Below are 22,148 nucleotides of genomic sequence, written 5' to 3' on the forward strand. Positions count from 1 at the left end.
TTTTTTAAAAGCTTAAATATTATTTTATGAGCCCAGTACTAGTGGTATGGTACTGCAGCGGCCCATAGATAAAGAACGCATGTTGAGCATGGCGGGCCGGGCTACTACTACAAATAAAGGATGTCGAGCAGTAGGTAGCAGTCGAGTCACCAGTAGTAGTAGAATTAGTCGTAGCCAAATTTACTACTGAGTCGCAAAATCTTGAATCTGATGACAGTCCAGCACAGCAGACAGCAGCAGCAGTAGTACTGGTTAGAAATCTCTTTAATCCCACGCAACTCATCAGTCATCACCTCACTGCCTCGCCACTCCTTCGCTCCACTTCTACTGCTAGCACTGGTATCAGTAAGTTTGCTGTTCTTCTCCTCCAACTTGAGGAATTTCTAGGGAGGAGTATTTTGAAACCACCATTCACTCTCTCAGATTGTTTCCTTTGTTTTTGCCTTAACCCTTTTTTCTTTTCTTCGGGTTGTGTCGTTGGTTGGGTTTTCTTTCTCTTTGCTGAGGATTTGATTATAGACTCTCTCTCTCTCTCACTGTTCTCCCCAAAAAAAATAAAAAATGGAGGGGATGATGATGGAACAGGGCAGCAAATTCCTGAATGTGGGACTCCTGCTGCTGGCCACCCTGTTGGTCGCAAAACTCGTATCCGCATTGATAGTCCCCAGATCCAACAAACGCCTTCCCCCCGCCGTCAAGGGCTGGCCCCTCTTTGGAGGCCTCTTCCGCTTCTTGAGGGGACCCGTGGACTTGCTCAGGGAGGAATACCCTAAGCTCGGCAGCGTCTTTACCCTCAAACTTCTCAGCAAGAACATCACTTTCTTCATCGGCCCCGAGGTTTCTGCCCATTTCTTCAAGGCCCCCGAATCCGATCTCAGCCAGCAGGAGGTCTACCAGTTCAACGTCCCTACTTTTGGGCCCGGCGTTGTATTCGATGTCGACTATTCCATCAGGCAAGAGCAGTTCAGGTTCTTCACCGAGTCCCTCAGAGTCACCAAGTTGAAGGGCTATGTGGATCAGATGGTTTTCGAAACTCAGGTTTTTATTTTATTTTTTCCTTTCTTATTTTCCATCCTGCCCCCCTTTTATTTCTGGACTAGTACTTAACTGAGATGTTCACCAGGAAAGATGGGATTTTTTTTTTTTGAAGATTTTCTTTTGCTTTTCCTTCCCCCCCCCCCCCCTCCCACGCGGGGCTGTTGGGGTGTAAGGCCGCTGCTTGGGTTGGTACCGTCCTTCTATTAGGGGTATTAATTAACAGTAAATCTGCAGACATTTTCATTGGGGTGGGGGAAATCTGCTAGTGCTACTGTGCTAGTGTTAGAACTTCTCTAGCATCCCTATTCATTCGTTAATGTCGGTTGTGGTGGGGAGTGGGAACTGGGAACTGAGGGGAGAGGAGCAGTAGCTTCATCACTGCTCATGCGCACTTGTCCCTCGGGGGGTGTTTAAATCTGTGTCCTGTCGTGTCCTATCATTTAGTAGGCAAAAGGCCTTAAACTAAAAATGCTGCTTCCGAAACAAGAAGCTTCTGGCATCTCATCTTTCCTTAATCTCAATCTAAATGCAGAATTCTCTAACATTAGGAAGGAGGCCTCCCCAGATAGGTAACTCGTACTAGAACGCATGGTCCTGTGTAGTTTAGTGCATTGAGTACTCTAAATTTGCTCTTTTGTCCTTCCACGCTTCTTTTCTACTAATGGAGTATTTATTTATTTATTTTTTTAAAAAAATAATGGCAGTAGTATGTATTTCTTACTTATGCATTATGCTTTATACTCAGCGTGAGTAAAATTATTCCACTGTCGCATTGTTCATTTCATTATGCACTGGAGATTAATAATGGAGGATTACATTATCATTTCAAGAAGCAAAACCATGATTGAAGTTGAACCTGAATATATATCAAGCTCTACTTCCCTCTGTTTGGTCAAGTGCCTGTCTTTTCTGCCCATTAACATGCTCTTGACCCTCTCCTGTCTTAATTGAAGGTTCCATCCTCTGTGTGTAAATTTATTGGACAACTTGCAAGAGTCTAAAAGATTCTAAACATGACACAAAAGAGACTTCCTTTGTATGCTATTTTGCCCCGTTCCCTGATATAGAGTTATTCAGATGACCCAAATTATTTGACCCCAAAATAAATTTAAAAAAAAAAGGAACCAAATCAGGTGCTAGTGTGTTTTGATTTACAAAACAACTTCGTCAAAAAGTAGTGCCTCACATACTTTGCTACCAGGCTCTGACCTTTTCCTTGTTCTTTTTCTTGGTCTGTGAAGGATTATTTCTCAAAATGGGGAGACAGCGGCAAAGTGGACTTGAAATATGAACTGGAGCACCTAATTATTCTGACTGCAAGTAGATGCCTTTTGGGAGAAGAGGTACGCAACAAGCTATTTGATGATGTCTCTGCTCTCTTCCATGACCTCGACAACGGTATGCTCCCCATCAGTGTCATCTATCCATATCTGCCAATACCTGCCCATCACCGTCGTGACAAGGCTCGCAAGAAGCTTGCAGCAATCTTTGCCAGCATAATTGCTTCTCGTAGACAAAGTGGGAAGACACAGAATGATATGTTACAGTGCTTTATGGACTCCAAATACAAAGATGGACGCCCAACAACTGAAGCTGAGGTCACTGGCCTGCTCATTGCTGCCCTTTTTGCAGGCCAGCACACCAGTTCCATCACCTCCACTTGGACTGGGGCTTACCTCCTCTGCAACAAGAAATACATGTCGCAAGTCTTGGATGAGCAGAAGAATCTGATGAAGAAGCATGGAGATAAGGTTGATCATGACATCTTATCTGACATGGAAGTCCTCTACCATTGCGTAAAAGAAGCTCTAAGACTCCACCCTCCTTTGGTAATGCTGCTACGCAGCTCGCACACTGATTTCAGTGTCACTACCAAGGATGGAAAAGAGTATGATATTCCCAAGGGCCATATAGTTGCCACATCTCCTGCTTTCGCCAATCGCCTCCCACATGTTTACAAAGATCCTGACACTTATGACCCTGACAGATTTGCTCCAGGAAGAGATGAAGACAAGGTGGCAGGAGCATTCTCTTATATATCTTTCGGTGGTGGCAGGCATGGATGTCTAGGAGAGCCATTTGCATATTTACAAATAAAAGCAATCTGGAGCCACTTGTTGAGAAACTTTGAATTGGAATTGATCTCACCTTTTCCGGAGATAGACTGGAATGCCATGGTTGTGGGTGTGAAAGGCAAAGTCATGGTACGGTACAAGCGCCGACAGATTCCAGTGGATTAAGTGAACACTTTCTGCTCAAATTTGCTTTGTGTTAAGCTCTTCTTAGGCTGCCAGTTTTCCCTTTAGCTGAAATGGTTTGAAAGCTTGTTTCACTCCTTCAATGACTCACCATCTTAGGTCTTTCGAAGAAAGTGGCAGTCATGAGTCTATCATTGTTTTCTGGAGACATTAAACTTCTCTGTCTTGTGTCCTCCTGATATCTGTAATCAATGCAGGATCGCATTTCTGCTGCTGGACAAGGTTTTCTCCTGAATGTTTTGTATCTTTATTAGTGGTGAAATGATTCTATTAATCCAGTTCTAATAGCAATAACTTGAATAATCTGGACGAGGTTCTTCTGTTACGGCTAAATTTTTTGGATATTTCTCAATGCACGGGGCATTAACCAGACCCTATCACGGGCCTATATAGGTTGTTGACACTGCCATTTGGTGCATTAACACTGCATATGGTTCTGATAGTAATAAAACAGCTTCATCGTTGGAATAATGGGAAAGAAAATTTTGTAAACATTCTCGTCATTACGCAAGATTTTCACATGGCACTTCATGTTACGCTTGAGTTAGATGTAGTTTCTTCTTCTATTTTAAGATGTACATCAAAGCAAATATGGGACAGACTAAAGCAAACTTGCGCATTCAAAAAACTTCATGGTAAGCAAGCCAAAGCTTCTCTCTGTGGAGTGTTGAAAGCGTTTCTACAATTTTTCTGCTTGTTGATTTTTAGAGGGTGTCGTACACAACTTGAAATACAATATAGCAACCCTACTAGTGTCGTCTACATCTCTACATCGTTGTATAAGAAACGCCTTTTGGTACTGTTGTATGTGAACAAATCTGACAATATATTTCATACATTCTTCAATTAGGGAAGGCCTCAAGTAGGGACGATCTTCAATAGCTCAATATCAAACAAAAGAGTTTTGTCTATCAACCCCTGGTTTCTCAGCACAAAATCCAAGGCTCTCTGCCCCTATACACATTACAGCAAGGCAAATCATTCGTAGAAGACATGTACATGCACAATTGCAAAAGTAATTGCCATACCGAAAATGTTGTTGGCCTAGGACCCTTCTTGTTGAAGTCATTGTCAGGATATCCCAGTTCTGGGGGAACAATAATCCTGCATCAATGAGAGGAAGAAAAAGTTGAGAAAACATGGCGAATCTCTAGGCAAATCAAATCAGCTGAACTGATTCTCCAATCCAGTTGGATATAATAGTCTTACAAGAAAATTCCAGTTTCATGCACACTGGAGGAGTTTCGAGATATGACATCCAAAAACAGATGCCAGTTTTGCCCAAGGAAGGTGACATTTTTTTTTTGGGAAATTGACTCCTTGTCTATGGAACTGATCCAACAAGGAAGCAGCTTGAACAGCTCCATCCAGTACATACTGAGAAGGAAGGTAGGAAGTTCTATCCATAATGTACATAAAAGCTGTGTTTTGATGGCCACCATGTGAAGGTGCAATACTAGCTTAAGTGAGCATGTTATGGGATAAAGCCTCCCACAATTACATCTCTGGTTTTGCTGCCTAGCTTCCGTGTACACGGAAGAAGATATTCATCCATTCAAGCATATGCCTTAGGAACCAAAATTTCAGAAAACAATAAAAAAGTAATCTTTAAAATTTCTAATAAGTAGACAGTTGCTCAACAGACTATTAGCACTATAATAAGAGTGCAAGAGGGTGTGAAAAGAAAGGACTAGAAAAAAATATCGATGAGATCATTTTCGTCATAGTATAGCAAATACTAAATTATTTTACACCATGTCTAGAACTAACATTGAGTTGCACATGCAATCATAAGTTCTGATGGTTATAGTTGTTGATGCCAAAACTAGTCCGATTCTCCCTTCAAAGTAATGCTGAATGTGCATGCACTCTAACCTATACAGTTAATAGCCTCTCATATTCCTTTGTATCTGAACTTTTTGAGTACGCCGACTCAAGCATTCAAAAGCTGCCATAACCTATAGTTCACATGGAAGGCAGTAGGTTCTTCAATAAGCAGTTTATATTTCTACTCTTTCCCTCTTCTTACAGGGAGAGCGGATAGAGTTAATCATGATTGTGTCATACGGAACAAGAAGACAAATCTATTTAGTACAGTTGAAAAATATAATACCTTCTGACACCACCAAGTGCCATGCCTGAAACAGCTTCCTGAAATGCAGGTATGACCTAATATTTTCCAAATAACCAACAGTACAATCAGGAGTCTCTGTTCAACTAAACCTTACATGCCAAAAAGAAGCACACACTTAGCAATTCTTTGTCTCAATCTTTTTGCAGGCAAAAGACTTTTACCTCTTCAGATCCAATTTTAAATTTGTAGAACTCCTTATCACCCCCCTGCATATTGATTGAAAGTAACAGATGATGTATCAGACAAAAACTTGCATGTTTTAGAGAACAAACATGACCTATTCTTCTATAATGGGTATATATTTATACCTCGAACGAACCACCCTTCGTTTTGTTGCGAGCTTCAAATATGCGACCGTAATATCCAATAGTGTAACCATCCCAGTCAACCTACAAGATATTCAATGATAAAGAACTATCAACATTTCTCAGAACTTGAAGTGTCAAATGAGCGACAACAAGACTACAAATTTTGCATTATCTCATGACAACAGAATATTCTATCGCTTATGACAACAGAATATCCTCAAGATTAAAATGAAAGAGATACAACAGTCAGAAAAATTCAGTTTCAATTATGTCTTTTAAGGAAAAGAACAGTTACAGGCTTGAAGAGTTATCTTCAACAAAGCTTTCATTTTGAAGAGTCCTCAACGTAATTTGATTGAGCTTAGATGGTTATATGCTTATTCTCCTTAAAAATTTTAGATATAATTGGCTTACCACAACTGTCTCTCCTATCTTTGGTGTCGGCCCGCTTCCTACTCTCAGGTCCTGTAATGTTTGTCAGTTCAGAGTTAAAAACCAAGGTGAGCACGGAAGAAGAAAGAAAAGAAAGTATGTCGCATGGGATGACCTTGTACTGTAGACCTGATTCTGTTTCAATATAGTCAGGATACCGCATCTTTGTCTTGCCGTAGTCCTTTCCCCTCAATGCTGGCACTGTATGCTCAAACAGTGAGCTGATGATTAGTCTTCAGATCTACAAGAGGATGCACATATCAATCAGATGATTATGGAAAGAATGAAAAGGACCTGAATAGCCTAGAAAAGGATAAAGGAAATGAGGAAACAAAACACATTCATGGTTTGAAATAGTCACACATTCAGATGATGCAGATGATAATAAGGGTGAATAATACGGTCATTATCAAGGCAATGCAGGGGCATTAGAACATGTAATTGATTGGAAGCTCAACTTAGCGGCTTCGGAAATGAACGTGAAAAGAAACAAATTCATCGATAAGAAATTGCAAGATACAGGTTATCAAGGCAGCTAAAAGAGTAGCTCTAGAGCAGGCTTTCGATTAACCTGGGGAAAACAAACAATTGCGGGTAAAAAATAATGATTCGAGTCAATCACCATCATGTGTTTGCATGAAACAGAAACTAGAAAGAAAAAGGGCAAGTTGAGGCACGGTGGAGGGAGGGATTTACTGTCAGCGAATCGAGAAGACAGGGCAGAGGCGGCTCCATTGAAATAAGTGGACGCCATCAACAGTCCAACAGAAGACAGGACAACTTTCCGCCGATGGACAAGAGGAGAAAAGGCTGGCCTTGGAGTTTCATCTTCAGCAAGTGAAAACCCTAGTGGTACACATGAAATCATCAAGGATAGAGAAGAGACTGTTTAGTAACGTAGGCCTCGTACTCAAAAAAGATTGCAAAATGAGAAACAAATGAAGCAGAAGGAGCCAAAAAATAATTCCTTTGAAGAAGAAGAAGAAACAGATTATTAAGGTAAGATGCCTCCAATGTTGAATTCCTTATTGTTTTCCTCTCTTTTTGAATGCACTTGATCAGTCTGTTTTCATCAGCTCATTTAAGTTTGTCAAAGGTAAGATCGACAAGCAGTGGAAGTATTGCATCGATTAAGCAGAACAACGAAAAATAACAGTTAGAAAGGGACGGTGCGGAAATAACCTGCTGCAGGTTGGGGATGGGCGTCAGCGGGTCTGGGACTGGGAAGGGGCGTTGTGATGCTCTGAAGCTTGGGCGTGTGCCAGTGCCGCCACTGGAATGTAAAAATATTTGATCCCATTGGAATTTAGATTCTTTCATTTGGATGGAAAGCAATTTGTACGATTAAGTGAAACCGCAAGAAACCAGAAGAAGAATGCAGACAGCTTAGCTTTACGTACCCAGGACGAGGATGGTGATGGAGATGCTGAAGCACCAACGTTAACACTTGAAACAGAAATGACGGCAGAAATGCATGCCATTTCCCTATTCACCTCTGATTGCTACAATTTCTCCGAAGACGGGAAGAAAGGAAAAGCAGTTTCTATTCTATTCTATTTTTTAATTGTAGAACTACTTAGGAGTTAGGAGGAGAGGAGACGCTTTGCGACCTCAGCTTTTGTAGCATCCACTCGTACCAAATTTCACCATTGTACCCCCGACCTTTTATCGTATGGTTCACATTATTTGAGTCCGGATGTTGCAACTGCAGTCGGACCTTTACTATCTGTCGTCCGTTTCCATTCTGATTTCTATTACTACTAGTAATATTTCATTTCATTAACTAAACCTGACAAGCTAGACAACTAAAATGAACATTAATTTATCTCTCTTTAGAAGCTGTGATTAGAATCCCACGAAGTTCATTTCATAAGAACGAAACTCGGTACAAGACGCCACCCTCTCTTCCGCCTTCACGACGAGAAAACAAGCATCGCAGGACAGTCAACAATTACCCTCTGACAGAACTGTTGGAACTCCTTCCCGCAGAGCATTGGCCAAAGAAAGAAAAGCCACTCGATAACGAACCCCGTCCGGGGATATAACAAAGTAGCACACTAGTACAAAAAAAATGTCCATATTACAAAGTAGCACGACCATATCACAGCTCAACACAACAACCTCCTCTTACAAGTTACACCGCACACATCAAACATTTGTTCGACTTTACAGCACCCCCTTTATTTAATTTTGTTCCTTCATTGTTCCAGCGTAATTGAAATTCAACATCGCACAACGCTTACAGGCTCACTAGATTCAGAGAATTTGCCTTCTCTTGCAGACTGTCAAGCAAGCTGTCAAAGCTCTTCTTAAAAGAATCCACTCCCTCGAGCTCAAGTTGAGAACCCACATAGCTCCACTCGATTCCCAACTTCTCCAAGGCACTATAAATACCCTCTGCTTCGGACACATTTGCGTCAATCGTCCTTCCGACGGTACCATGGTCAATGAATGCTTGAAGAGCTTGATCCGGCATGGTGGATACCTATGTTGTCAAAATGGTTAATAAACCCACACTATCTTTACAAATGGATTGACATAATCTCATCCACAAGACTTGGACACAATTAGATCACAAATTCCCACTTCAAAAGCTTTCCCTTGGTCCACAAATACCAGAAAGGACAAGGTACAACGTGTGATAAGAATTTAACTTACCGTGTCAGGTCCAATGAGAGGTGCCACGTATAAAGTATCAGGGTATGCCGGATTCTTCACACTGGTTGAAGCCCACAGCAGCCTTTGCTTCTTGGCACCTTTCTTCACCAAAGCCTCCCATCTTGGACCAGAGAACTTTTTCTGGTAGACCTGGTAGGCAAGAGCTGCTTGAGCATTTGCAGCCTGTAACGGGTGTTAGTCAATAGCACAGATTCCACAAGTTGCAGCATAACCCAGAAGAATTTGCAAAATCTAGAAGTTCCTATATAATTACCTTCCCACGGAGATCAAGAGCTTCAGGAGTTCCAATTTTCTCAAGCATCTTGTCAACAAGGGTGTCTACTCGACTAACAAAGAAAGAAGCAACACTTGTAACTCGAGAGAGATCAGATAGTCCAGAGGCCTCTAGGCCATCCAGGTAAGCATCAATAACTCCTTCATATCTAGCAAGAGAGAATATGAGCTGTTTGTCCAAAAACCAAAAAAAAAAAATGTCAACAACCCAAAAGAATTTCTTAGCACAACTAAGTATAGTAAGTAACACAAGCAAAAGTTCTTCACTTTTCTTCCTTAAAGATAATGTTCATATGGTCAGGGGCTCTCCATCAACTCAGGCTTCTTTTCTATCAGCCTCCTCATAGGGCAACAATTTAATTAGGGATCATCTTAGGGGAGTACACTTCCCAGAACTAGATTATACTGTCTCTGGCCTCCTATTGTAACTTCAAGCTTTACAGAAGTCAAACCAATCCTCAAGCTCAAAAAATGGAATCTCACCACTCAGTAATAATAACTACAAAGGTGGACAAGATAAACTAAATGATGCCAGTGCAGGTTCTTCCCACCATTGTTGGAAGCCAATAAGAACTTTAAAACGGTACATTACCATATATGAGGACCTCATGCAAACTCAATAAACATGTTACATTAGCATATTATTTCTTATTACCAACGGATACCTGATAAAAAATCAACCTACCGTAACATTCACACTAATTCCTGATGCAATCACTTCCTTGATTGAAGGAATGCATGGAGCTGTAGCAGGAATCTTGATGTAAACATTAGGGCGCTGAACCTTTTTATGAAGCCACTTTGCAGCTTCTATAGTCCCCTGAGTATCATCAGCAAGTCCGGGTGACACTTCGACAGACACATACCCATCACCACCATCAGTTTCATCATAAATTGGCTCAAAGAGTTTGCATGCATCCTGTATATCCTTCACAACAAGTTCCCAATATGCACTTTCAATGTCTTTTCCAGCTTGCACAAGTTCCCTGCAAAAGTATTTGTGTATTTGATCTTAGGATATTAGAACAGAAAGATTAAGCCTAGTTAACGTCAGTAATATGCAACATAAGAATCAAGCAATTCCCAACTTCACGAAGGTTTGCTACAAACACCAAAAACTATTAGCTACTAAACTCCCCGGTCCCCATCCCCGTACAAAAGAACCATTAGAGAACAAAGGGGAGAGAGAGAGAGAAGTTTAACTGACCGTTGCTGAGATAACACAGAATAGAAGTAAATAGCACCAAAAGCATGGGTAAATGGTGATTAATTAGTTGGAAGGGGAAGTGAAAAGTTTTACCTGAATTGTTCATTATAGGCATTTGAAGTTGATATAGCCTTCTGAAAGATCTGCAATCAAGATATCAGCAAATAATTAGGTAAATGAAACCTGCTGGGAAGATCAACACCATTTTTTTTTTTTTTTTGCTTTTAAATCAGGTAATTCTCCACCACTGTTTCTTCCTGATGGCAGAAACACTAGAATTACGAACATACGATTTGGTAAAGAAGATACACATATGGGTAATTTACCGCTGGATTACTGGTCACGCCCCTGACACCACTTTCAATCAGTGGGAGCAGATCTGTTACAGGACGGCACAAGTTATCGTACCAAGGACTTTGCCCTTGCTTCTCATAAAGGTCATGAAGTGTCGTTCTCTTGACATGACTCCCGTTTCCATCAGTTTGGGAGCACCTGACACTGTTAACAAACTTATCGTAAACACCACAAAAATAAGTACAAATTGCAGGAGCAATAGAAGTTCACCAACAAAGAGAATAGCGTACAATAGTAAGCTTAAATGTGCATGGGTATGCTATTATTATCTAATGGAATCAGTAGCATAGCACAATACCCACAAGCTAATGCACCAGACCCAAAACTGATATGGGCTTGGCTAGCTGACACCCTATCTTTTCCATTCTGCAATTCATCCTTGAAACTTTTTTCTCCCTTTCATTTGGAGGAGGGGATTTTAAAGAAAGCAAACCCCTAAAAATCACCAACCTCCTGGAACTTTTATTGCTCAAGTGTCAACCACTAAAAGGTCAAATACATTAAGGACAGGTCTTCTCACGCTAAAATCATTGGAAAACCAAAAATAGGTTCAAGAATCAAGGATCTACTTAAACATTGTTAAGAAGAGAACAAGAACAATAAAGTGACTCATAAAAATTAATAAGCTTGTGAAAATAAGCAGACATTGTTGTGGTGATGGTAGTATTTGGGAATCTGGAAAGGACAGGTTTGTCAGGAAAAAAAAAAGATACTAATGCTAATACTCAGAAAATAATACCAATGCTAAAAAACATTGAACAGCTTGACAATTTTATTTAAAAGAAGAGCAAGTTCAAATGAAGGTTGCCAATCAAAAAAACGCTGTATCAGGATATTTCACATTGACGGACAACAAGAAGTTCTAAAAACACTAAGAAAGTAGTACTATATGATAATCTCATTTAGGAAGTGCTGCTACATGAGAAATCTGATAGATCTTTCATCGTCTATTGTACTTGGCAGGAATTTGATAAATCTGATTCTCTATCCTTCCTAAGTAGACAAGATGGCACCTTTAAGAGGTGCTGCAGTGCTAAAACGGAAATAATTTGTGAACACGTGTTTAAATATTAGGAAGCAAAAAAAAGATGGAGCTTTTTGGAAGGGAGAAGAAGAAGAAGATCAGAAGACTTTATATTAAGAGCAATAACTTTTTATACTTTACTAAGAACCAGAGAAAGAATCTGGACTGGACCAGAGTGATCGGGAGAAAAAAAAATCAAACAAGAAGCTTGAGAAATGTAATGGAAATACTAGAAAAATTAACAGCATCATGGTCATGAATCAGAGAAAGGGCGTTGAATGGATCAGGAGAGAACCTAGAAAACAAAGAAAAATCAAGACGCTGTCGGGATTGGGGTGTACAGACCCATCCTGGTATTACAATAATTGATTGAAGGAAAACACAAAAGCATAAAAAATTGCTAGTCCAATATGAAGCAGATATGATGAGGAATCATAATATCTAGCAGAAATAGAGAAGAAAAATAAAAGAAAAAAAAACGCGAAAAAGAGAAAAGAAAAGGTACTAGTTGACAATATACGTGTGTGTGTGTGTATAATAAGAGGAAGTAGAAGAAGACGTACAGCAAGGAAGGAGTGATGATAGGGCGGGTGGGACGGACGGATAGTTTGGAGGAGGAAAGGCAAAGAGCGTTGGTATTGGTATTGTTGGGAAGAAAAAGGCACAAGGATCGGATTGTTGGAGATGGCTGAGAAGGAGAGGATGTTGAGAAATGAGAAGCGGTGGGTGGCGTTGAAAGCTTGGAAATGGAAGCCATCAATAAGAATCTGAAGGATTTAGGTGGACTGTGTGTGTATGAGTTTTCAGGATGATATTGGTAAATTTGATAGCCGCCTAAGTAGGAGTAGGGGGAGACCGGAGGAGGACTACTTGTTTTGATCCGCTGCGGCCAAAACAAACACGCGGAGGAGGAAGGCCGCTGTGGTGCTTTTGTCTTCTGGTGGCTATTTGGTTATTAGTGGTATCCCCAACAATTCACAATACTAAGATGGATTCCCCAACAAATTAAAAGAAAAGGACCATAAAAAAGATAATTCTGCAGCAAATTCAAGCTTAATGATTGGGATTAGGATTAGCAATTGACGGCCAGCAAACTTGACAGACAGCCAGCCTGAGCCAGCCCCCATATGTAGAGACACTTGTATATATTATATTAGCAGTACTAATACTAGTATCAAAAACGAATTAGCAGCGTACGTTTGATTAAAATTGAAATCTAAATTTATTAAATTATTGAATTATTAAGTACTATATTTAATACACTTAAATGCATATCACATCCAGAGTGATAAGTGAATCATTTATCACTTAATTTTAGGAGCAAATTTTATCTAGAAAATTCAATGCCATTTAAGATCCGAATCCATTTAGTACAGTAATAGCATTCATAAACAAGGCATTATTGTCTGGTTACAAAGTCGCCAAGGGAAATGTTGGTGGGGTTTTTTTTCTTTTTGTTGAAAATGTTGGTGGGGGGTTGGTGAGCAGGTGAGGTATATCAATGTAGGCAACCAATAAGTAAAAGGGTTAATAACACTTTGCCCCCTCTCAATAAAAATAATATTATATTCATTCTCAAATCGTTTTAATCGAAAGTTCATTCAGTAATCGAGTTTGAATGGTTATTTCAAAACTGTTTTATCAAACCTTTGGAGTTTGAACATGAATGGATTTTTATCCCAAAAGATAAGAAAGGCTTACTGTAATCCAAATATATATATAATAATAATAATAATAATAAACAAAAAAAGGCTTGACGTGGGTGAGTCGCGTGCGCGCTTCTATTCGAGTGCTGTGTTGGTGGCATAAAACGAATTAATTAAGTAGGGTGGCGTGCCGACTGCCAAGCTCATTTTGTCATAGTATGTGAGTGGATGAGGAGTCCGCAGGCCAAGCCCATAAAGAAGTATTCGGTGTGGTGCTGGGCTCTTGCCAATTGGGCTTCCGTCTGCGAAACGACTGCTACTATTGCTACTGCAACAATCTTGTTGCTCACCACAATTCACACAAATCACCTTATCTTATACTATAGTACTGGGGGAAGCCCACGCTAAGTGCAGGAATTTTAACCTGTGTGATGAAATATTTATTGAAATAAATTTATTAAAAAAATATAATACAATTAGAATTGAATGGTAATAAGTTTAATTGAATCAGTCGAAGCGCATGAAATTATAAGTAAATTGGTCAAATCAACTAATTTGTAAAGAAAGATAAATTCATAAGCAAAAGGAATAAGATTATCGTAGATAATCACACCATACCATTATAAATAATAACCACAACAAAGACATCATTGTCTTTGTTACTATACCATTATAACACAATTATGGCCATATCCAATCAACAATTAACATGTAAACTATAAGGTCAGATTTAGATCCTACTTTGATCATAAATTTGTAGTCAAAAGATAATCTTTGCTCACAATTTGACCACCTACAGCCACAAACATCAAATTTTGAAAATATAATTAGAAAATGCAGGAAGGTTCCTATTAGTATTTATAGGTATGTATCATGTATTCCGTAATGAAATTTTCATATATTATATAATAACTACTGAAAAAATACTTCTGTAGAAAACTCACAGTTTTTATTGTATCAACTAAACATTCAAAATTGCAGAAAGAAATAAAGCAAATGAGCATACCTGTCCAAACACTCACAACAAAATATGGAGTACAAGCACTGGAAGCAACATTCTTCAATATAAAAAGCTTATATTATTGTCAGAAAGCTAAAGAGCACTGCAATTATACTTGTAACAGATTGAAAATATGAACCAGAACCAAACATCTTTATTATTAAGAGCTTCCTAACCCAATTATCTTTAGCATTAACACCTTCTCTTATTATATCTATAAAAACTATCTAGTAACTATAGAAGAAGATGAAAAGCATTACAATTACTTATAAGTGATTTAAACAACACTTTAAAGTTTGATAATCATGTGAAATACAAATCAATTGCATATAAGATGACACAATAGTTAAACCGTACTCAATTACATATTACAATGTTATACATTTGGATTAATAACTTGTATTTGATTTTTTTCTACCTAAATTATTCCCAACAGTCATCTATAAACTCCTTTTTACATATATATATATATATATATATATATATATAGGACACCATGCCATAGAGAAGTCCACAAGGTTGACCGTTGGGAAGCCCAAACCGTCATCATGGATGCAATGTACACCAAGCTTAAAAAGTAACAGTGTCGAAGCTATTGGACAATCTTCTTCATCTTCGTGAGGTTGTAACTTGTGTGAGGGATGTAGCTTGTAAGCGGAACATGCAATTAATAGTGATGTAGTTGTAATAATTGCTATAATATAGTTTATTGTTTTTGATAAACTGATTAAGGTCATAGGATTATTGCATTTTTAATAAAAGTTCCAAAGTCATTTTGTTTTTATTTTACCGTTGTACGGGATTTTTTAAGGACATTAGAAATGAGTGAAGATGAGGATATTAAACACAGGGATTGTGTTATTCAAAAACAATTGCAATTCTAGTACATCAACATATACACATCGATATACATTCATTAATTCGAATAATTAGTTTGGAAAGTACCTTGATCAGAAAGCGGGAGCTGGACAAATCCTTTGCCTCACAATTGTACCTCAATTGCTGCCAGTTACAAATATAATTAGAGCTTGTAAACTGTAAAAGATTGTGATTGTTTTATTCAGAAATCCGATATACACACATATAGGATCTACCTGAAAAATACAGTGGAAGGGACCTTACCTCTTTAGGGACCACCTTGGTAATATAGAGTTTAAGCAAGTCATGCAACCGTTATGTGTGTTAATAGCCTGTATTATTGCAGGTTAGGAAAAAAACTGATCAACAAATGCTCTAGAAAAGCGAAAGGCTTTCAGTTTTTGTTCAGGCATGCCATCCAAAAGTCCCGGATTTTCCAACCATTAGTATTGTAGTAAAGAGCAATAATTGCTCACTGTAATGTCCCAATTCATCACATCAGCTGAACTCATTTGTGGAAAATTCAGAAGCCAAAAAGCTAGCAATTATGTTTGCACAAAAAGGTTTGAGTTAATGTTCTTCTCAATGATGGTTTGCAGTAATGACACATCAATGGCAAGGACTGATTAGAAGAATAAAGCTGGAACAACAGATAGTAAGCTACACATCGGTAGTGTAAGCATCACCCTCTGCCTTCCTTTAGGCGAGCCATCAATGACTCAGAAAAGGAACTTTTGGACTATGAAATGGTCTGGCTTTGAAATGAGGGCTTTTTCTTTTTTCAAAATTTTCATGACATGAACCTTGAAGTTATTTCAATTCCCAATCATTATTCTCGTAAATTCGAATGGGGTCAATGTTTCCAAGAACATAATTGAACACTCTTATTGCAGCACTGAATTGGCCTTTCTTCATCTTGAGGATAACCAATTGTATAATAGAACAACCATGAAGCGTACCCCTCAAAACCATGCTAAAAACCTAGCCAGCCCGGCTACTGGAAGTGGGCGAATGCCTAGATTGAAAAGTACTGTAATAAATAAAATAAGCATAATCTTGGCTGCTACGCTCATAACCATGCTTGTAGTAGTTGTAAAAGACATCTTCAGGCAGTTGAGAGGTAGTGTAATAGGTGTTTGGACCAGCGTAACCGCCATAGCTGTAGGAAGAGTAAAGCTAAAAGAACAGAGCATCCGTTGGGATAACGGCTTGTTTCAGCTTTGCTATCATTTTTCCCTCACTGTCTTGAGCGTGTCATCCATGGACATTCAAATGTCAACTATAGCAGGCTGTTGAGATAATTTTGTTTAGCACAGTCAAGCTGAAACAACTAAGCATCGGTAGTGAAAGCCTATGTTTTCAGAACCGGACTGGATATCGACTCGGTCGAGGTCAGGGGTCAGTAGTCAATGGATTCGACCGGGGGTCGATAGGGGTCGAACCGGATGACGTCATAAATAAAAATTATTTAAAAATTAAATTATTGTATATAAAATATCCAATAACATATTGATATTAATAAAGGTATATTCATATATATTTGATGTTTCAAATATATTTAACAAGAAAATACAAAGAAATTAGAACAATCAAGTAACAATTTATATTATTTAATAAACATTAACAAGTTTAGAATTAAAATTATGGATTTAATTGAAAAATAACATCAAATTTTAGGACAATATTTATAAAGTATGAAATATTTGAGGTATATTAATAAGTTTTCACAATTTAGGGGGCCAAAACATAATATTAAAAAAGTTTGAACTTTTTTTACAAAATATCCTGTTGGACCGATTTTTCCAGTTCTGTACCGGTCAAACCCTGGTTTTGACCGGAGTTGACCGGGTTTTGAATCTCCCGGTTTTGATGACCAACTCGGACCGAACACTTGACCGATTCCCGGTTCAATCGGTCGGACCGGCCAGTCCGGTCCGAGTTTGAAAACACAGGTGAAAGCATCAAGCCACTAAGGGTAGGCTGGGTAATGTACATACCAATACACTGAGAATGCTAGTACCCTAACATTAATGACTTGTGCACTGGTACTGAAATGCCTAATGTACCCCTCAAAATGGTTAGATGAAAATTATCCAACAGCCACACAACAACTCCTTTATATGTATGTGTGTATATATATATATATATAGGATTTCACTGCTATCGACAGCAAGCGAAGAAAGAAACTTAGGTTTTGTTTGGATTACCGGTGTCAACAGGTCATATTTGGACCCGAATTCGATGGATAAAATTTTTCAAACTTGGGTTGAAAAATAATTCCGACACTTGGAGCTGAACCCATTTATTCTAATAAAAAATGAATCGGATACAGAATATGTGATTTCGATTCGTATCTGACCCGGACCTGAAGAATATATTAATAATTATAAAATATAAATATTTCTAAATATATTATTTTACAAAATTAACAATTTAGTAATGACTTTGTAGATTGATTTGTGATTAATTTTGAATTGACCATTGCAAGTTATGTACGATTTAATTTTGAAATTTTTAAATTTGAGCCTCTTCTTTCCGGGTAGATCTGGGATCTGACTCGAGATCCGTCGGACCAAATTTCGAAACTTTAAGGTCAAGATCCGTCGGGTATATGGGTCAGACCCGAATCTATTATATATAAAAGCGGGTTGGATTCGAATTTTTTAATTTCGATCCGAATTCGGCCCGTTGACAAATTTATTTTCTTTTATTTATTACTACTATTATTAGTATTATTATTGTTCTTGTTGGTAAAGTTTTCTTTTCTCTGAGAATTTCCATTTCTATAGGTTTATTCAAGTGGTAGCCGTAGAATAAAGCCTAGGGCAGAGAAAAAAGTGGCAAAAGGCGGCGGGGGGTGGGAAGAACTGAGAGACAAGTAAAATAGTCGTATGCTAGCCTTATAGTTGCTTCCAGTGGTACGGTAGTACATGCTCCTGACTGACTGCAGGGGCAGGTGGTGGAGGAGGAGGAAATGGGAAAGAAAGCCAGAAAGGGGAAGAGGATGGAAGTTTCCAACATTGACCAGGCTTTTTTGACGGGACGATTCCACCATTTGTCGCTTTTGTCATCCCCACAAAAATTAAAAGACCTCTGTGTCTCTCTATCTTTCCCTTATCTTTCCCTCTTCCTCATGCTACCTACTTTGTGTTTTTCCATTCATTAACGGCCCGCCATTAGTCATCACCACTCACAGGACTATTTATTCCTACCCAACAGTAGCCCACCAGCATTCAATTCTAACTGTTAAGCTTCTCCCAGCTCCCTCGGACCCCCCCAAAAAAAAAAAAAAAAAACAGCATCAGCAACAAGAATAATAATAGAAGCAGCTGCTGAACTTTTCCTCCTGATTTTCTCTCTAAATTTTGGGGTCCAATAATAGAGCTGGGAGAGAGAGTCATCGAAAAACATGAGTTCCTATCTACGCCAGAAATTCCGATTTTCTTCTATCTGGTCGTCGTCTTCATCATCATCGGAAGAGGAAAAAGAGACTGAGACTGAGAGGGAGGAACTGGCACCTCTAGAGCATCAGGTGCAAGAAGAAGAAAAAGATCAGCAAGATACCTCCAAACTGGACGAGATCGAGAGGACTAAAATCAAGGTCATGAGAGACCTGGTCCAAAGGCAGGATCCCTCTTCCAAGGTCAAATCTCTTTCTTCTCTTGTATAATGGGGTAGTGCCGTAGTCACCTCCCCCTCCTCTTTTTCATCTCATTTCATTCACCTTTTACGTTTGCTTAATTCCAAGAATTGACGACGTTCCCCATCATTTTTACTCCACTCAACCAAAACGAAGACAGCTCGTGGAGTTCGCGGGAAATGGGGGATTTGAGTGCTTGTTTTGAGCTAAAACTTTACAAATCTAAAGTATACAACGTTCATATCTTTTTTTTTTTTTTTTAACTCCCATGTGAAGTGAAGGTTTACTTGAGTACCTCATCAATCGAGTTAAAGGTTAACTGACTGCACCAAAATTAGTGATCCAAACATAGATGGATATAGCGTTGCACTTTCGCTGACTCTTGGCTGAAATGAAAATGCCAATACATGCGCCCATCTTATGCAAAGAAGAAACTTAAACTAGTAAATGGATGTCTTCGTGGTAAATATGGTGATGCATATCCCATACATGTTCTTTTTTTTCTGCTCCAACTTAGCGTCTGCCTGGTTTACAGATCATTCACAACTACTCTCGAATTCCCTTTGCAGGACGTGGATGACTTTATGATCAGGAGATTTCTCAGAGCCCGTGATCTCGACATTGACAAGGCCTCAGCTTTATTTCTCAAGTACTTGAGCTGGAGAAAAGAATTTGTTCCAAATGGCTCCATATCTCCATCAGAAATTCCAAATGAGCTTGCTCATGAGAAATTGTTCATGCAAGGACATGATAAGTTGGGGCGTCCCATTGTGGTGGTCTTTGGTGGACGTCATAAACCCAAGAACCTTGAAGAGTTCAAACGTATGCACTAACCAAGAACCTAGATTCATGGTTCGATTTGGCAAGTTTGTAATGTTTTCGGCCGCAACATTCTCTTTTACTCCTTGCCTGAATGAACGTCTCCATTTACTAACTAAATTGAGTTTGATTCCGAGGCCAACCATCTTTCTCTTCATTGCCCATCACTTAGGCATCTAATATACCATGCTGCATATATATTTTAGGGATTATCAATGTTCTGCTAAATTTTCTCTCTCATTTTTCACAGGTTTTGTTACTTTCAGCCTTGACAAAATATGTGCTAGGTAATACACTTCAGCTAATAGAAATTTTCATGCCTGTAGTCACGATACCATTGCTTCTGTGGAAAATGAATTAGTGGCATAAATATTAAAGGATTTCAATCAGTTCAATGCTCTCTCTCTCTCTGTGTGACACAAACAACTTCTAAGGTGAAGAACTGAAGATGTTGTTATTATCTTAACTTTCTTGCAATTGACTTTTTCTTGGTTATGCTTGAAAACGGCAGAATGCCAAGTGGACAGGAGAAGTTTGTTTGCATTGCTGACCTTGAAGGATGGGGGTATACGAATAGTGATGTTCGTGGTTACGTAGCAGCTTTATCCATTCTGCAGGTTAACATTTAGCTTATGATCAAATAACAAATCAATTTGGCATATCAATCATTTTTTTTAATACTGTGATATGTATACCATGAACAATATAAATAGCTCAAAAATTTATTGTTGCTCATCCCGAATTTCAGGATTGCTATCCAGAGAGGCTAGGCAAGCTATTCATAGTCCATGTGCCTTACATCTTCATGACTGCATGGAAGGTTGTCTACCCATTTATTGACAGTAAAACAAAGAAGAAGGTACTGGTTTTTTCTCATCCTGTCCTCCTGTTTTTCTTTTGAGATTTGGCATGTGGGACAGGTTGGTAGGAGGAAGGAATTGGGAATGCTGATTCCACCATTAATTGCTATTAGATACAACCATATTATCCTGATTCCTCCATCTCGATTTATAGCTTGAGTAATTTGAGGTTGGATGTGCTGACAGTTTGGTGGCAAGTCAATATCGGATATCCCACTACAAACACCACTACAAAGAAAAGAGCCCCAAATTACAGAAGGGAGATCATGATTGTAGCGAAAATTAGACCCTTAAACTAAAATTTTAAAAAATAACTAACTAAATAAAAGCTTGTGGTCTTCTTGAATATGTAGAGGATAATTAAATTTCTTTTGCATTTCCAAGTCCTGTGCTTGATTATTGTTTTCCATTTTCCCTAGTTTAGTTCCATGATTAGCATACTGAGGTGCCGATCCTTGGGAGAAAAACTTGTCAACGTGCATAACCATAATATCTCAGGATATATTATCATCGGCTGTGGATTAATTTTTCTGGTCATTGATAGCTTAACTCTGTTTCTGATCCACACATCTGTAGATTGTATTCGTTGAGGACAAAAAACTAGGATCAACCTTGCAACGTGACATTGATGAGAGTCAACTTCCGGAGACATACGGAGGCAAACTACCACTAGTTGCAATTCAGGGTTGCTGAATGCAGATATCCGATGATCTTTACCTAGTCTGTTTTCCAACTCCCCTCTGCTTAATTAGCTTCACTTGTTGGAGGTGCAGAAATCTCATCTACCTGTTCCCCGGGAGCAAAACTTCAGTCCTATGGCATCGTCAGCATATAGATAAATTGGTTTGTGTCGGAACATCTTTTACTGCACCATTATTCTTTTAGTAGGCACCGGTATAATTTTACAGAACCACGAAGGGATGTCTGTTGTCATTATAGTAATACGTATACGATTTGCTTAACCAGCAGCTGATCTCGGCTTTTGAACTTCAATATGTACCCATTTATTTCAATTATAATAACACTCAATAGCAACTTTTGTGATCGTTTTCTTCAAGGTGTTATCCCATCTGGTCCTGTTGTATTGTCACTTGTGACGCCAAGTCGGTGCTAAATAAATGCCTTTACTGCATATCTGTGTAACTGGATGAATAGTGCTCTCTTAAAGTCCGCAATGTAAATTCATTCAGCCTGAGAACCTTCGCTGGTGATGCAAAAAGGTGGTACGACGGGACACTTCCTTTGTATCGCAGGAGCTCTAAGCTATGGTACAAAAAGGTAGTACAAAGCTAACGCTTGCTTTTGTTTCACAAGAGCTGTATTACCCACACTTTTGGCCGTCATTCATCTTTTCTTTTGAACAAACAAACGCAGAAGCTATTACTTTTAATTCGATAAAATTTACACAGGTTTGTTCAAGCATACTTGCCTAACCTGCTGTGGCCGCTCGTCCCTCTCTGATATCCTGTTTCAATAAGGTCAACTTAGACCTCGTGCACGTTATTGCAGGCCCTTAAACCGAGGCTGAGCCCGTGCATCTGTTCTCTAATACTTTCATCATAATCACTTGAAAGCAGGAATAGGTCGCCATAACAGAAGGGTGTAACTTAAAATAGAA

At 38.9% G+C, this 22,148-nt stretch overlaps 4 protein-coding genes across 4 annotated transcripts; 2 read left to right on the forward strand and 2 right to left on the reverse strand.

Annotated features, from left to right (window-relative positions):
- Window positions 1–214: 214 nt before the first annotated feature.
- LOC113751503 (sterol 14-demethylase) lies at window positions 215–3,605 on the forward strand. The gene is made up of 2 exons (XM_027295534.1): window positions 215–1,038; window positions 2,280–3,605. Exons 1-2 carry the CDS (start codon window positions 562–564, stop codon window positions 3,276–3,278), a joined length of 1,476 nt encoding a protein of 491 aa, XP_027151335.1. The 5' UTR covers window positions 215–561; the 3' UTR covers window positions 3,279–3,605.
- Window positions 3,606–3,898: 293 nt separating this feature from the next.
- LOC113751429 (peptidyl-prolyl cis-trans isomerase FKBP19, chloroplastic) lies at window positions 3,899–7,767 on the reverse strand. Its single transcript, XM_027295444.1, has 10 exons — window positions 7,571–7,767; window positions 7,353–7,443; window positions 6,867–7,016; window positions 6,286–6,371; window positions 6,153–6,203; window positions 5,739–5,819; window positions 5,592–5,636; window positions 5,410–5,465; window positions 4,325–4,400; window positions 3,899–4,250 (listed from the first exon to the last, which is right to left on the reverse strand). Exons 1-10 carry the CDS (start codon window positions 7,649–7,651, stop codon window positions 4,155–4,157), a joined length of 813 nt encoding a protein of 270 aa, XP_027151245.1. The 5' UTR covers window positions 7,652–7,767; the 3' UTR covers window positions 3,899–4,154.
- A 371-nt stretch (window positions 7,768–8,138) lies between these two features.
- On the reverse strand, window positions 8,139–12,659 carry LOC113751427 (transaldolase). Its single transcript, XM_027295441.1, has 7 exons — window positions 12,271–12,659; window positions 10,656–10,827; window positions 10,423–10,472; window positions 9,808–10,108; window positions 9,103–9,291; window positions 8,829–9,011; window positions 8,139–8,655 (listed from the first exon to the last, which is right to left on the reverse strand). Exons 1-7 carry the CDS (start codon window positions 12,462–12,464, stop codon window positions 8,410–8,412), a joined length of 1,335 nt encoding a protein of 444 aa, XP_027151242.1. The 5' UTR covers window positions 12,465–12,659; the 3' UTR covers window positions 8,139–8,409.
- Window positions 12,660–18,164: 5,505 nt separating this feature from the next.
- LOC113751428 (phosphatidylinositol transfer protein 3-like) lies at window positions 18,165–21,662 on the forward strand. Its single transcript, XM_027295442.1, has 6 exons — window positions 18,165–18,854; window positions 19,421–19,673; window positions 19,921–19,957; window positions 20,182–20,287; window positions 20,419–20,529; window positions 21,107–21,662. Exons 1-6 carry the CDS (start codon window positions 18,621–18,623, stop codon window positions 21,221–21,223), a joined length of 858 nt encoding a protein of 285 aa, XP_027151243.1. The 5' UTR covers window positions 18,165–18,620; the 3' UTR covers window positions 21,224–21,662.
- The last annotated feature ends 486 nt before the right edge of the window (window positions 21,663–22,148 follow it).

The sequence above is a fragment of the Coffea eugenioides genome, chromosome 11 (genome assembly GCF_003713205.1).
Source record: "Coffea eugenioides isolate CCC68of chromosome 11, Ceug_1.0, whole genome shotgun sequence".
Taxonomy (NCBI): domain Eukaryota; kingdom Viridiplantae; phylum Streptophyta; class Magnoliopsida; order Gentianales; family Rubiaceae; genus Coffea; species Coffea eugenioides.

Excerpts from the sequence above, each read along its gene's own strand:
- LOC113751503 (XM_027295534.1), top strand. The coding sequence starts at position 562 with ATGGAGGGGATGATGATGGAACAGGGCAGCAAATTCCTGAATGTGGGA. Across the intron at positions 1,039-2,279 it reads AGATGGTTTTCGAAACTCAG|GATTATTTCTCAAAATGGGG; the intron begins GTTTTTATTTTA and ends TGGTCTGTGAAG.
- LOC113751429 (XM_027295444.1), bottom strand. The coding sequence starts at position 7,651 with ATGGCATGCATTTCTGCCGTCATTTCTGTTTCAAGTGTTAACGTTGGT. Across the intron at positions 7,444-7,570 it reads CATCACCATCCTCGTCCTGG|TGGCGGCACTGGCACACGCC; the intron begins GTACGTAAAGCT and ends TTTACATTCCAG. Across the intron at positions 5,466-5,591 it reads TTAAAATTGGATCTGAAGAG|GTCATACCTGCATTTCAGGA; the intron begins GTAAAAGTCTTT and ends GGAAAATATTAG.
- LOC113751427 (XM_027295441.1), bottom strand. The coding sequence starts at position 12,464 with ATGGCTTCCATTTCCAAGCTTTCAACGCCACCCACCGCTTCTCATTTC. Across the intron at positions 10,828-12,270 it reads ATCATCACTCCTTCCTTGCT|TGTCAGGTGCTCCCAAACTG; the intron begins GTACGTCTTCTT and ends GTTTGTTAACAG. Across the intron at positions 8,656-8,828 it reads CTCTCATTGGACCTGACACG|GTATCCACCATGCCGGATCA; the intron begins GTAAGTTAAATT and ends TTGACAACATAG.
- LOC113751428 (XM_027295442.1), top strand. The coding sequence starts at position 18,621 with ATGAGTTCCTATCTACGCCAGAAATTCCGATTTTCTTCTATCTGGTCG. Across the intron at positions 19,958-20,181 it reads CTTGACAAAATATGTGCTAG|AATGCCAAGTGGACAGGAGA; the intron begins GTAATACACTTC and ends TGAAAACGGCAG. Across the intron at positions 20,530-21,106 it reads ACAGTAAAACAAAGAAGAAG|ATTGTATTCGTTGAGGACAA; the intron begins GTACTGGTTTTT and ends ACACATCTGTAG.